The sequence below is a fragment of the Hordeum vulgare genome, chromosome 3H (assembly GCF_904849725.1).
Source record: "Hordeum vulgare subsp. vulgare chromosome 3H, MorexV3_pseudomolecules_assembly, whole genome shotgun sequence".
Classification (NCBI taxonomy): Eukaryota; Viridiplantae; Streptophyta; class Magnoliopsida; order Poales; family Poaceae; genus Hordeum; species Hordeum vulgare.
In genome coordinates this window covers 567,766,090-567,778,991 of record NC_058520.1, presented here as the reverse complement: position 1 = coordinate 567,778,991, position 12,902 = coordinate 567,766,090, and the positions used below count along the sequence as shown (strand labels likewise).

General features: G+C 46.2%; 1 protein-coding gene across 1 annotated transcript; it reads right to left on the bottom strand.

Annotated features, from left to right (window-relative positions):
* Positions 1-10,642: 10,642 nt before the first annotated feature.
* LOC123440657 (auxin-responsive protein SAUR71-like) lies at positions 10,643-11,550 on the bottom strand. Its single transcript, XM_045117219.1, has one exon. It carries the CDS (start codon positions 11,271-11,273, stop codon positions 10,929-10,931), a length of 345 nt encoding a protein of 114 aa, XP_044973154.1. The 5' UTR covers positions 11,274-11,550; the 3' UTR covers positions 10,643-10,928.
* Between the last annotated feature and the right edge of the window lie 1,352 nt (positions 11,551-12,902).

Sequence of the window (12,902 nt, the reverse complement as noted above, 5' to 3'; positions counted from 1 at the left end):
TTTTACCTTTGATGAGATATCTTGTGCATCGGGATTCCGGTGATGCTTTGGGTAATCTCAGAGTTGAGGTTTTCCACTAGGGAATCCGACGAGATTGCGAGCTTCGTGATTGAGGATTTCTATGCGGCTTGTGGTAATTTGTGATCGACTAGTTGGAGCACCCCTGCATGGTTAAATCTTTTCGGAAAGACGTGCCCGCGGTTATGCGGCAACGTGGAAGATTTGTTTAACAGTGGTTCTATATAACTTGAAGTTAACTTAATTAAAATATGCCAACTGTGAGCGTAACCGTGTCTGTCTCTTTCGTGAGTTCTTTCTCCGATCGAGGACACGGTGGGGTTATGTTTGACGTAGGTAGGTGTTCAGGATCATTCATTTGATTATCAGTAGTTCACGTCCGTTATGCGTAGATATCCCCCTTCTTATTTCTTGTACTCGTAAGTTAGCCACCAAATATATGCTTAGTTGCTGCTGCAACCTCACCACCTAACCATGCCTCACCCATTAAGCTTTGCTAGTCTTGATACCTTTGGAAATGAGAGTGCTGAGTCCCCTGTGGCTCACAGATTACTACAACACCAGTTGCAGGTACAGGTAAAGGTTACTTGACGCGAGCGCGTTGATTGTTCATTTGGAGTTGCTTCTTCTTCTTCTTCATCGATCTAGGATGGGTTCCAGGCCGGCAGCCTGGGATAGCAAGGATGGACATCGTTTTTATTTTTCTTGTTTGTTTTCATCCGTAGTCGGACCCTGCTCTTACTCTTGATGTTTATGTAATGTACTGATGTGACTCTGATGTAGCTTGTGGCGAGTGTAAGCCAACTCTGTATATATATATCTTTTTTTCAGTACATGTACTTGTAACGATATCCATTCTTGCGACACGACGAGATGCGCTTCTATCCCTGATGAGGCCTTCGTGCCAAATTGAGGATAGGGTCACATCTTGGGCGTGACAAGTTGGTATCAGAGCCCTACCGACCTAGGAGCCGCCTTGATTGATCGAACTTGGCCGAGTCGAGTCTAGTGAAAAACTGCTTTGAGTCTAATTATATATTGGAGAGTAGGATTCTTTTTCCTCCTCTTCTATGCTCTGGTGAGTAATCTTGACGTAATAATTTAATTCTACTCCTCTTCTCACTCAAATCTTTTTTAGGATCACGCGGATATTCTTGGAATCTATATGATGCCGATGTGACGGAGTTCTGTCTTGGTGCCTCCTATCTGCTTTAAGTTTCAGGGGAGTTGAGCTCCAGGAGATTCTTGAGCACATCGTTATCATTCAGATTTCTTAGTATCTCAGAACGAAGGATGTTCGTAATTGCTTCAATACTAGTAGTAGCGAGATAACCCCGATGTCCCAGTACTGGTGCAGATTGTTCAGGAGTACTGCCATACTTTGTATCGTTGTGATCACGAGGGTCTGTAGTAGATGAAGGTCCGAGATTCTGGTTGTGTGTTGACGGATGTGATACAGGTGACGGGTTAGTATAGGAGTTGTGTGATATTACTCCTTGTATCCGTGTACCAGATTGCATGACCAGAAATTTCGGGAATTCATAGGTGGGAATTCAAGTAGTTGCTTATAGGACTATCTTCCAACAAACGCATGATGTTAGGTTGGGGTTCGACATCTAGTGGATTCCTGTCCACAAAAATATCGAACAAAATCTTTCTCATGAGTTTGTTCTGGCTAATTGCAAGCCGCACCCTTTGTTTTCTTGAATGTGGTAATTCGTGTTGCTTCGATGTCAAGTGGTGATTTCAGATCTTTCCTAATCTGTGTTCTCATATTTTTATGTGAGAGTGCTAATCCTTTTTCTCAATCAATTGTCTCATCAATTTTGTCAACCGGAGTCGTCATGTTAATTCTTTTCCAACCGGTGTGCTTCTCTGCAACTGAATTCAATCTTCTCCAGTTGTTGCAGATCATTCTCTCATTTTATTCCGGAGTTCATCTCATCTGTCCGATGTTGTCTTTGTTTTTCCCGCCCTCCCACCCTTTTCTTCAATGATTCAATTTTCATCCAAGAGTTTTCTTTTCATTGTGCTTCCGCTGCTTGTTCTTTTCTCTCTTATCCGGTGATTCGTTGTGAAGATTCTCAGGATATTTGTGTTATATTTGTTCATTCTTGTCATCCTTACCGGTGAATTTAATTCAATTGTCCGTGTTCATCATATTCCTTTCGTCCTTGTAATTCTTTCCTGTGTTGAAAATTCTTATCTAGTCTTCTATTGACATTTATCTCTATTCTTTCCGGAGCGTTGAAGATATCCCAGTAGTTTCTTGTTATCAATTCTTTCAATTATTTCGAGGTGCTCAACCTCATCAAGTTTCTTTGTACGGTGCAATATCCCTCTTTCTAGCAATCTTTTCAACGGTGGTTTCTTCGAGTGGGCCCATAACCCACAGGTTTTTCCGAGGATCTTATATGTCTCTTCTAATCTTTCCGGAGATCTTTAATTCTTCTCAACTATGACGTAAGTATGATTTTCATCAGTCATATTCCTTCTTCAAGATCAATTTGAATTAATTCTCATATTTGGCTCAACCTTGCATTCTTCTTTATTCCGGAGTGTCTCAGTTATTCGTGGTGTTGTTTCTCGTCATCATTCTCAGCTTGGAAATTTGAAGGAGTGTTTCTCTCGAATCTTGGTTCATTCTCTTGAAGATTTATCTTTTCAGCTTGTGCCATCATCTTGAATTGTTCCAATCATGAGAATCCATTTCTCGCTATCCGGTGCTTTTCTAAGTTGTTTTCATTCTCGTTCCTCCGAAGGCCATCATTTCAGAAGATTCTTCGTTCTCAGCTTTCAGCTTTCATCCTCAATTCTTCTCAATGGTTGTCTCTTTGTTCGTCTCTCGATTATTCTGGTGCCTTATTCAAGTTTTCTGTTAGTGATCTTTTCATTCTCTTGTATATCCATTAATTCGTGGTGTTCCCATTCAATTGTGAATTCTTACCGGTGCTTCCTTCAATTTTGCTTCAAGTGGTGTTTTTCCTCTCTGTCTCTCCAAGATTCATTTCTAGAAGAATAAGTTGTATGCTAGATCCATTGCTTGTCATCAATTTAATTTGATGAAGGATGAGCACAACATAATTCTTATTATTGTCCTTCCTTCTTCCAAGAGATTTCAATTCTTCTTCCGGAGTGGCTCATGGTTTCAATTCTTTTCTCGTGTGCTTATCTTTCTTTTCCGGAGTTCCAAGTCCTATTAAGTATCTCTTTGTGAGGCTACATCTAAATCTTGGCAGGTCATAATCATATTATTTTCTACCTTCATATCTTTGCATCGTTCATTTGTATACGGAGGTCCTTCTTGGTGGTGCATCAAGGTTTTAATCCATTATCAAATGTTCTTCAAGATTCTTGTTGGAGAACCTCAAGTATCCTTTCTCTTGCATTTATATGTGCAATTGTTCTTCCTTTATCCTTTGAGGTGGTATTATAGCATTCTTGTTAGTGTAGGAGTTTCGAAGAGATTTCCTTTCAAGAATGAGATAATTAAACCCACCAATTCTATGATCATGAGATATTTGCAACCCATGATTTCTTCATTGAGCTATCTTGGTTTGGATTTCACCTATAGCTTTTCCTATGGATTGTTTCTATCATGGTGCTTGTCATTAATCCAAGTTCTCAATGTATCCTCTTGGTGTAAGAAATTGTTCATATCTTGTTTCTCCCAATCAATCCTTGTTTCTTTTAGTGGCTGGTTGTCACTTCATTAGTTTGAAAGGTTTCCATAAGCCCACTACTATCTTGTTCTTTTCGTTGTTGTTTTTCCAACAACTCCGTCCAATTCTTCTTGCAAGGATGCTTGCCAAGTTCATTGGGGTTAGTAGTTGTCATTCTTTTCTTCATTCTCTTCTTCCGTTTGAGCTAGTTCCTATTCTATTGTTCCGGAGTCATTGTGATGTTGCTCTTTTGGGTCTATCTTGTTGTTCTATCAAGATCATGGTGTTCCCTTGTTCTATTTAGTTGTTTGTTATGTATATTGTCTAGTTCTCTCTCCTTTTCGAATTTTTTGTCCCATTTTCCTACCGAAGTGCTGCCGAAATTTTCTGTGAATTCTTGCTTCTTTCTCATATCATTCCTCATCTCTTTGCAACCTTCAAGGATCATTGGTTTCACTCGTTTGTCAAAGAAGCGACTGAATTTTACCTCTTATTCTTTCTCGTCCTCTTCCCCCTTTCATTCTTGGATCTCGGGGCGAGATCCTCTTGTAGTGTAGGAGAGTTGTGACAGCCCGATGCCGACGTTCCAGAAGATTCCCCTTCTATTCCGTTTTCGTCGTGTGTCTATTTTCTTTTGCCGCATCATCATCGCATCATGCGCATCATCAGCATTGCATCAACATCTCTCTTGCCGCCAGTTTTCAAAAGTTGCATTGTTATTAGTTGCCGGTTCTCGTCGTTGTCCGTTCTGAGTCCGACCGCACACGCACGCGCCCGCGGCATCGTTCGAAATCCTGTTTTAAAAGTGTGCGTAGAACTTTCTCTGATCGGGTTGAGATTTGACGTGCGGTCTTAGTTTAATATAGCTAGGCCGCCTATCGAATTTCGTCGCGATCGGAGACCATCTGGTACCCGAATGGTCGACCGTAGCGGCACCGTATTCGGTCTACCGTCGGACGTCTGTCGGTGCTTTAAAATTCGTTGCCGTGATGTTCGTTCTCCATCTCGTCTCCGGATATCCACTCTACACGGCCTCGTAACCGTTCCCGCATTCGGAATTAGTCGAATCCGACCGCGCGGTTGAAACCGGGGCGGAATTTCGCTAAACCTAGCCCCCCCATTGGTCTATAAATAGCCCCCGGGTAATTTTAGACAGCAACCCTACCCCGTGCCTCGTTTTGCGCGCCACCTACCCCGAAACCCTAGCCGCAGCCTCCTCCCACCTCCTCCTCGTGCCGCCGGGCCCGCGAGCCCACGCGAGGCCCGCCGAGCCCATCTGGTCGCGGCCCCAGTCTGCAGCCGCCGCCGCTTGGAGCCCGAAATTCGTGCAGCTCCCGTGCTGCCCGAGCCGCCGTCGCGCGCCGCCTTCCTCGCCGGCCGCCGCCTCCCCGTGCGCCTGAGCCCGCCGCCCTCGGACCCGCGCCGCCCCGCCTGCTTGCCCTGCGTTGCCTCCCGCTGCCGCCTGTGTCCTGCAGCCGCCGGCCTCTGTCAGATCCGTGCGAGCCAACCGTCGCCGCCATGATGTGCCGCTGCCCGATCTGCTGTCGCCGTGGCCCACATCCAGTGCGGGATGGCCAGATCCATCCATTCGCATCTCGCTCCGGTGCCCATGTGCTCCATGGTCGTCGTTGCCTCTGCGTTGACCGGCGCCGTCGTTGCCTCTGCGCTGGAACGACGGGAGGAGGACGAACCCCCAGCGCCTCGCGTGCGTGGGCTGGAACCCGCGGCCTGCTCCAGCCATCGAGGCCAGGCCGGCCTCCCCCTCGGCCCAGTGGCGTCCCGCTCCAGCTGCTGGCACCACGTGGGCTGCCGCCGCCGCGACCAGGCCGGCCAGGCCTATCGCCCTCCAGGCCTTGGCCCGCCTCCTCTTTTCGGCCCCAAGGTGAGCCCCTCTATTCCTCGCCCGTGGCGTGTGACTGCCCTGTATGCCATGTGTAGTTTAGGCCCATTAGATAATTAGGTTTTTTACGAATTAGGAATATTCCAGAAATATGACGATATTAAAACCTCCATAGATTTCAAACCGAGTGTCGGATCGCGACGTGTAGCTTATGTATCTCATGTAACTTTTCACGTAGAATCCGTTTTAACAACTTGCATGTTTGTTTGATGTAGTTTTGCGTGCCGAATGCCTAGATATGTATGCTATTTATATTGTCTTGGTCCCGTGTTATTTTTTCGCGCGTGTCCGGTTTGCCCGAATGTCGTAGTATAAATGCCCATGTTTTAGGAACTAATTTTTCCATGTATTTTAGGGCGGTCATTTGTATTTTTACGAGTAGGGTTTTGCCGCTAATTTATTTTACCGCGTAGGTTATTTTCTCGCATTTATGTGTGACTATATTTTGTGTTGCAACCCCACATATTTTATATGTTTTTGGGGTAGATTTTTCTGTGCAAATAGTTTTAGCTTTTGAGCAAGTTAGTTCGCGCGATATTTTGCCGTGATGCCCTTTTGTTTAATTCATAGGATTATTCCGTGCTTCGTTTGAAAGAGTTGTCAACTAGAGAGTTGATCTTGGATGTTTTGTCTAGCCCCTGGTATTTTTAGTTCCAATAGAAAAGCATGTTTAGGTGTGGTTTGCTTGCTCTCAAGTTGCTAGAAATAGTGCTGTTTTGAAGGAGCTGAAATATTTCTAAGTCTGAAATCTGTTATATTTTGTTGCTGTCTTGTCTTGCTTTTATCTTTTGTTCTGTAGCTCTTTTGAGGGTGGTCCAGTGGAGTTAGTTGTATCCCTTGTGTTTCTCTAGCATGTTGTGTATTTTCATGCCATTTGGAGTCCCGTAGCTATAGGTTTTGCTGCTGTCAATATTGCTTCAGATCGAAAAACTGCACTTTCATGAAGTGTAATTTTCACAAAGTCTGAAATAGTGTGTGAGATGCCCTTTTGTGTCTTCTTTCCCTAGTGATCCATGATGCCATGCTAGTTGTTGTTAGTTGTTTGTAGTAGTGCTTCTTTCCCTCTTTCGTGTCATGCCTTGATTGAGTTTATCGGAGTTGTGTAGTTCGTAGTTGTGGGGTGTAGAAAATGCTATGTGGCTCCGATTTTGGCAGTTTGTAGTGATTTCTTGTTTTGCCCGTAGTTTTTGAACCGTAGCTCCGATTTGGTCACGTCCTACATGAAACTTTCTTAGAATCTCGTGTAGTTTCTTTTTCTCTTGCTGGTTGTATGTTTTGAAGTGCTCGTAACCGTCGTTGCACACATATTGCATTCATGCCATCATATCTTGCGGTGCTTGTAACTTTTGATCCGTAGCTCCGTTGGAGATGTTCTCTATATGTAGATTGCTTGAAATGACGCGTAGAATCACGTGAACCTATTTGTTTTGCTGTTTAACAACTAATTAAATGAGTTAGTTCATATCTGGACAGAATTGTAAATTAACATGTGTGGTCATCTCGGAGATGCTATATGTCATTTCCGACCTCATTTAAAATGCCTAGATAGGTAGTTTAATTACGCTTCACCTCTTGCCATGTTTAACCACATTTAATATTGCCGAGTACCTAATCGAGATAGAACTAAATAATTAAACGTGGAGTTTCGTCAATATGCAACTCGTTGCATATTGAACTTCACTTAATATGTAGCGTTTGATTGTTGTGAATTGTCATGCCGTGACTTGCATGCATTCAGCTGTTCATGCATCATATGTGTCTTGCATCATGTGGTGTATATCTGTGTTGATGACTGTTTCCGATTTCCTCTGTCTCGATAGAGTTCCGCAAGCGTGTCGGAAAGTGAGGACCGTTCGACTACGTCGGTTCGTCTGCTTCACGGAATTCTTCTTCCAAGCGAGATCTCAGGCAAGATGATCATTTTCCTAGATACCATTACTATCATTGCCATGCTAGTTATTTCGATGCTATCGATTATGTCTCGTTGCCTACCACATGTTAGATATCAGCCTCTCAACAATGCTATGATAACCTTCAACCTGTTCAACCTAGCAAACCACTGATTGGCTCTGTTCCTGCTTGCTTAACCCTGTTGATATCGTTGCTAGTTGTAGGTGCAGTTGCTTCCATGTGAAAACATGGGTTCCTTGTTATATCACCATATTTAAATGCTATTTAATTTAATGCACCTATATACTTGGTAAAAGGTGGAAGGCTCGGCCTTTCTAGCCTGGTGTTTTGTTCCACCTTTGCCCCTTAGTTTCCGGCTACTGGTGTTAAGTTCCATAAATGAGCGCTCCTAACACGATCGGGGTTGTTATGGGGACCCCCTTGATAATTCGTTTTAGATTAAAGCTGGTCTGGCAAGGACCAACTTTGGTACTACATTTGCCTAAACACCTAATAAAATTGCATAGGGACTTTCCGGACCCCGAGGATAATTTTATCAACCCCCGGGCCAGTGCTCCTCCTGAGTGTTGGCCCCACCGGAGCGATGTTCGGCGCCCCTCTGGTCACCCGAAGGTTTAGCGATCCCGACGTCTAGCTCATCCGCCGTGTCCTAAGAACGAGGTACGCGACTCCTATCGGGTTCGTCGACACGTCGGGCAGCCTTGCTGGATTAGTTTTACCTTTGACGAGATATCTTGTGCATCGGGATTCCGGTGATGCTTTGGGTAATCTCAGAGTTGAGGTTTTCCACTAGGGAATCCGACGAGATCGCGAGCTTCGTGATTGAGGATTTCTATGCGGCTTATGGTAATTTGTGATGGACTAGTTGGAGCACCCCTGCAGGGTTAAATCTTTTCGAAAAGTCGTGCCCGCGGTTATGCGGCAACGTGGAAGATTTGTTTAAAACTGGTTCTAGATAACTTGAAGTTAACTTAATTAAAATATGCCAACTGTGTGCGTAACCGTGACTGTCTCTTTCGTGAGTTCTTTCTCCGATCGAGGACACGGTGGGGTTATGTCTGATGTAGGTAGGTGTTCAGGATCATTCATTTGATTATCAGTAGTTCACGTCCGTTATGCGTAGATCTTCCCCCTCTTATTTCTTGTACACGTAAGTTAGCCACCAAATATATGCTTAGTCGCTGCTGCAACCTCACCACCTAACCATGCCTCACCCATTAAGCTTTGCTAGTCTTGATACCTTTGGAAATGAGATTGCTGAGTCCCCTGTGGCTCACAGATTACTACAACACTAGTTGCAGGTACAGGTAAAGGTTATTTGACGCGAGCGCGTTGATTGTTCATTTGGAGTTGCTTCTTCTCCTTTTTCATCGATCTAGGATGGGTTCCAGGCCGGCAGCCTCGGATAGCAAGGATGGACGTCGTTCTTATTTTTCTCGTTTGTTTTCGTCCGTAGTCGGACCCTGCTCTTACTCTTGATGTTTATGTAATGTACTAATGTGACCCTGATTTAGCTTGTGGCGAGTGTAAGCCAACTCTGTATATATATCTCTTCTTTTCAGTACATGTACTTGTAACGATATCCATTCTTGCAACACGACGAGATGCGCTTCTATCCCTGACGAGGCCTTCGTGCCAAATTGAGGATAGGGTCGCATCTTGGGCGTGACAGCTCCGGCAGCAGAACCGGTCGTGCGAGCGGCGCGTCCGGGCGGACGGCGCGAGGAAGCGCGGCACCCGGAGGTGGACCAACCGCGGGATGTCGCCGCCGGCGAGCTTTAACCGCCGCGAGTCGCAGGAGTACGACCGCCGTAGCGCGTCCTTCTCCTCCGTGAGATCTTCCTACGCCGGATCCTCCTCGTCCTCCGGCGCAGGCTTTCTCCCCGTGAAGATGGAGTGGTCGGAGGACGAGGAGGAGCCGGAGGAACTGGCGCCGTTCGCCTTCGTCCCGGTGAAGGAGGAGCCCGAGGAGCCCGCTCCGCTCGGCCGCCGCGGAGTGGTCGGGCCCGAGGACTACGTCGCGCACTTCGACGTCGGTGCTGCCGCCATCGCTGAGTGGGGTGTGCGCGAGGAGGCGGAGCGCCGGCGCCACGCCGAGGAGCTCGAAGCCCTCCAGTGGCAACAGGCGATCGCCGCCAACATCGCCGCCAACGAGAACGCTGAGGAGTGGCGCCGCATCCGCGCGGAGCAGGCGGCGAAGTACGTCGACCTGTGCAGCTCCGGCGAGGAGGATTGAGCGTCCGGCTCTTCCACGGCGTCGTCCATTTGCCGCGACCTCGCCGTCCTCAGATTCGATCCTTCTATTACTAGTTTAACGTTGTATGTACTATAACTATGCTTGTAGTTTGTTGATCATGTGATGAACTATGTAGTATGTGATGAACTATGTTTGTGCAATTTCTTCCGCGAAAGTGTTTTTTAAAATTATGCAGGTTTTGATACGGGTTTTGTTCGGCCGCGCATGTTTTCAACCCGCAAACACGATCTTCGTAAAACCGCGAACGCGTTTTGCGGGTCGAATTTTTGCGGGGTCTGCTAGAGTTGCTCTAAGCTCCGTACTCAAACTACTATCTGCATAGACATATTTCCATTTTCATATGTTTATGTTATACTGTATGAGCAAACTTTCTTCAAATAAATATATAGTAGTTCCATTTTGTTTTCTGACTTTTCTAACCGGTGTTTACGAATAAATATAAACTCCTTCCATATTTCCATTGACTTTTGTTTACATGCCTCGTCTTGATTATATATGAATTTTCATTGGCTGTCCTCATTTTAATATGTTTTTACTCTCTTTTTCTGAAATAACTTTGATATATTGGCGAGATGTACAGTGACTTAGAAGCGAGCTACAAGACAATTAATATGAACAGTAGAGTTGTATGCCCAGATGCAATCCCTTGTACAATCTCTCGCTCTCTCAGACTACAACGTTGAATTTTGTTGTAGGCTAACAGCAATGTCAGTAATGATTTAGATTGTTTAGATAATAATTTATCCAAAATTCCTGAATCATTTGTACTATCTAATTTAATTTATGTTCCCTCAACATTTCTGTTTCTAAATGTCATGATGTCAGCCTTTGTGAGAGTAATTTTAGGAGCCAAAAGAGGTCATGATCAATCACAAAGCATGTATCCATCAACCATCAAGCACAACCCGAACCAGAGTTTGTATTACTGCTAGGACAACAAGTGAACAAACTATTATTGCGAATCAGTCATATTCCTCTCTTCAATTCCATAGCGTTATTTTGAAAAATGGAGACAAGCACTAACTACAAAAGGCACAATACTTCAAAGCATTTTAAACAAATGCATATGAATTAATTTATATCCCTAACAATTAAGAGTTAAAATAGACGAACCCAGCAATGCGCCCCATAAATGATCTACTAGTATATAAATAAACAAACTGTGGTCACCGGCTCTCTCCTAGTGCGCTGCTGCGCACGCAGGATCTTGCAGCGTCTCCCGCCGGTGGCCACGGACCGTCTGCTCGAACCGCTCCACGCCGCACGGGATCCTCAGGACGCCCCCCTGGCCGTACCCGAATCGCTGCGCTGACATCTCCAACAGAGCCAAGACGCACGGCTCCGTGAGCATCCCGACGTGAACCAGCACCCTTTCGTCCCCTTCTCCCTCGTCGCCGACGAGGACCATCGGGACGTAGCCCTTGGGGATCTTCCCCCCGCCCTCGCCGGCGAACCGAACAACGCATGCCGGGGCCGCGCCGCTGGCTCCGGCCGTCTCCTTCTTTCTCCACATGGCCATGGCCATATCGATCTTTGATGCTACACGACTATGTAAGCGCAAGAAAGGGCTGATGGGTGTATGATTTCGATGGAGATTGCAGTGAGCTGGTTAGAAATGAGTACGAAGATCGCAGTGCAACTGTGGCTTATATAGGAGGAGATATACACGGGGAGAAGAAGCTTCATGCGGCCTGCGGCCTGCATGTGGGGTTACGACATCAACGATTTAGTGTTTGAGAAGGAAGATTGCAGTGAGCTGCGGCCTGTGGCTTATGTATGATTTCGATGGAGATTGCAGTGAGCTGGTGAGAAAATGAGTACGAAGATTGCAGTGCAACGGTGGATTATATAGGAGGAGATATGCACGGGGAGAAGAAGCTTCATGCGGCCTGCGGCCTGCATGTGTTAAGGAAAATGGTGATGTTGACGACCGGCGAAGGGGTCTAATTTGGCTGAGTCGGGGTCTAACGGTTAGCCAGCAAGGCTCTTTAAATGATTATAGTAACGTGAGGTTCCTGTCAGGAGGAAGAGATCAACACAGTGTAGCACGCTCTCTGCCGTGCCAGTCGGCCGCTTCTCCGACATGTAGCTTCTGCAGATTGGAGGACGCGTCGCCGTGGTCACTCCGTGGGGACAGCTTACCGGGCAAGTCAGTGGACCTACTTGATGCATACGTAAACCCTTAAAAGGCTACTCGCTCCGTAAACAAAAATATAAGATGTTTTAGGTCACTGCTTCGATCTAAAACATCTTGGGAGCGTCTAAATGTCAGGTACCTAAAAAAAATGTTTGGCATCAGTCATTTCGTTTCTTGTCCATCGGATCTAATTCCAATTGTTCACACTTCATCTTCCTTCTCTCAATCTTCTTCCTCCTCTGAAGCACGATCTAATCCATCTTTTGTGCAACCGCTGGCCTACCCCGCCCCATCGCCTGCCCCCATCCCCACAGTCAGTGAGCGCTACCGCGCACCACCTCGCCGCCCCTCAAACTCCTCCCACAGTTGTTGCTGGGCGCCGTCGTGACCATCCCTCTAAGACTTGAATCACCGGCGAGAAACTTCGACGATCCCCTGCACCCTCACCCCTAAGATAAATAATGAGGTTTTTTCTTACTCTAAAGATAGATAGTGAAGTTATCTCTTCCCCTTGAGATAGATAGTGATGCTAGTTCTTCTTCGTCGAGGTCGCTTTCTTTCCCGGCGAGGTGACTGAGGCAACAAAAAAAAACTCGGTATCTGAAAAATAGCAAAGGAAGCGTCTTATATTTGTTTATAGAGGGAGTACTTTAAAATTTTATAAAAATATCATTGGAGTTAATTAACTTAGTATCCTTTTGAAGCTCCAAAAGTAAAGAAAAAAACACCCAATAACCCCCGAGGAGCTAGCACTTGCTACCCCCTTTCCCGTGTCGCCCCTCGGTGGCGACCCAGAGGCAAAACCCTAGCACCGCCCACAACCTCCCCCTTCCCTTTCCCCGTCTCGTCGCTGCTTGAGGGGTCGTCGGCCAAGCTGCGCAACCGTCGATGAAGGTGGCGGTGGGGCTCCTTTCCGCCCCATGGTGTGGGGGCGTTGGATTTGGGGCGGCGACCCCATCGGCAAGGGCGGCGTGTGCCCGATAGCAGACGGCGCCCGTCGGCACACGGAGACGCATC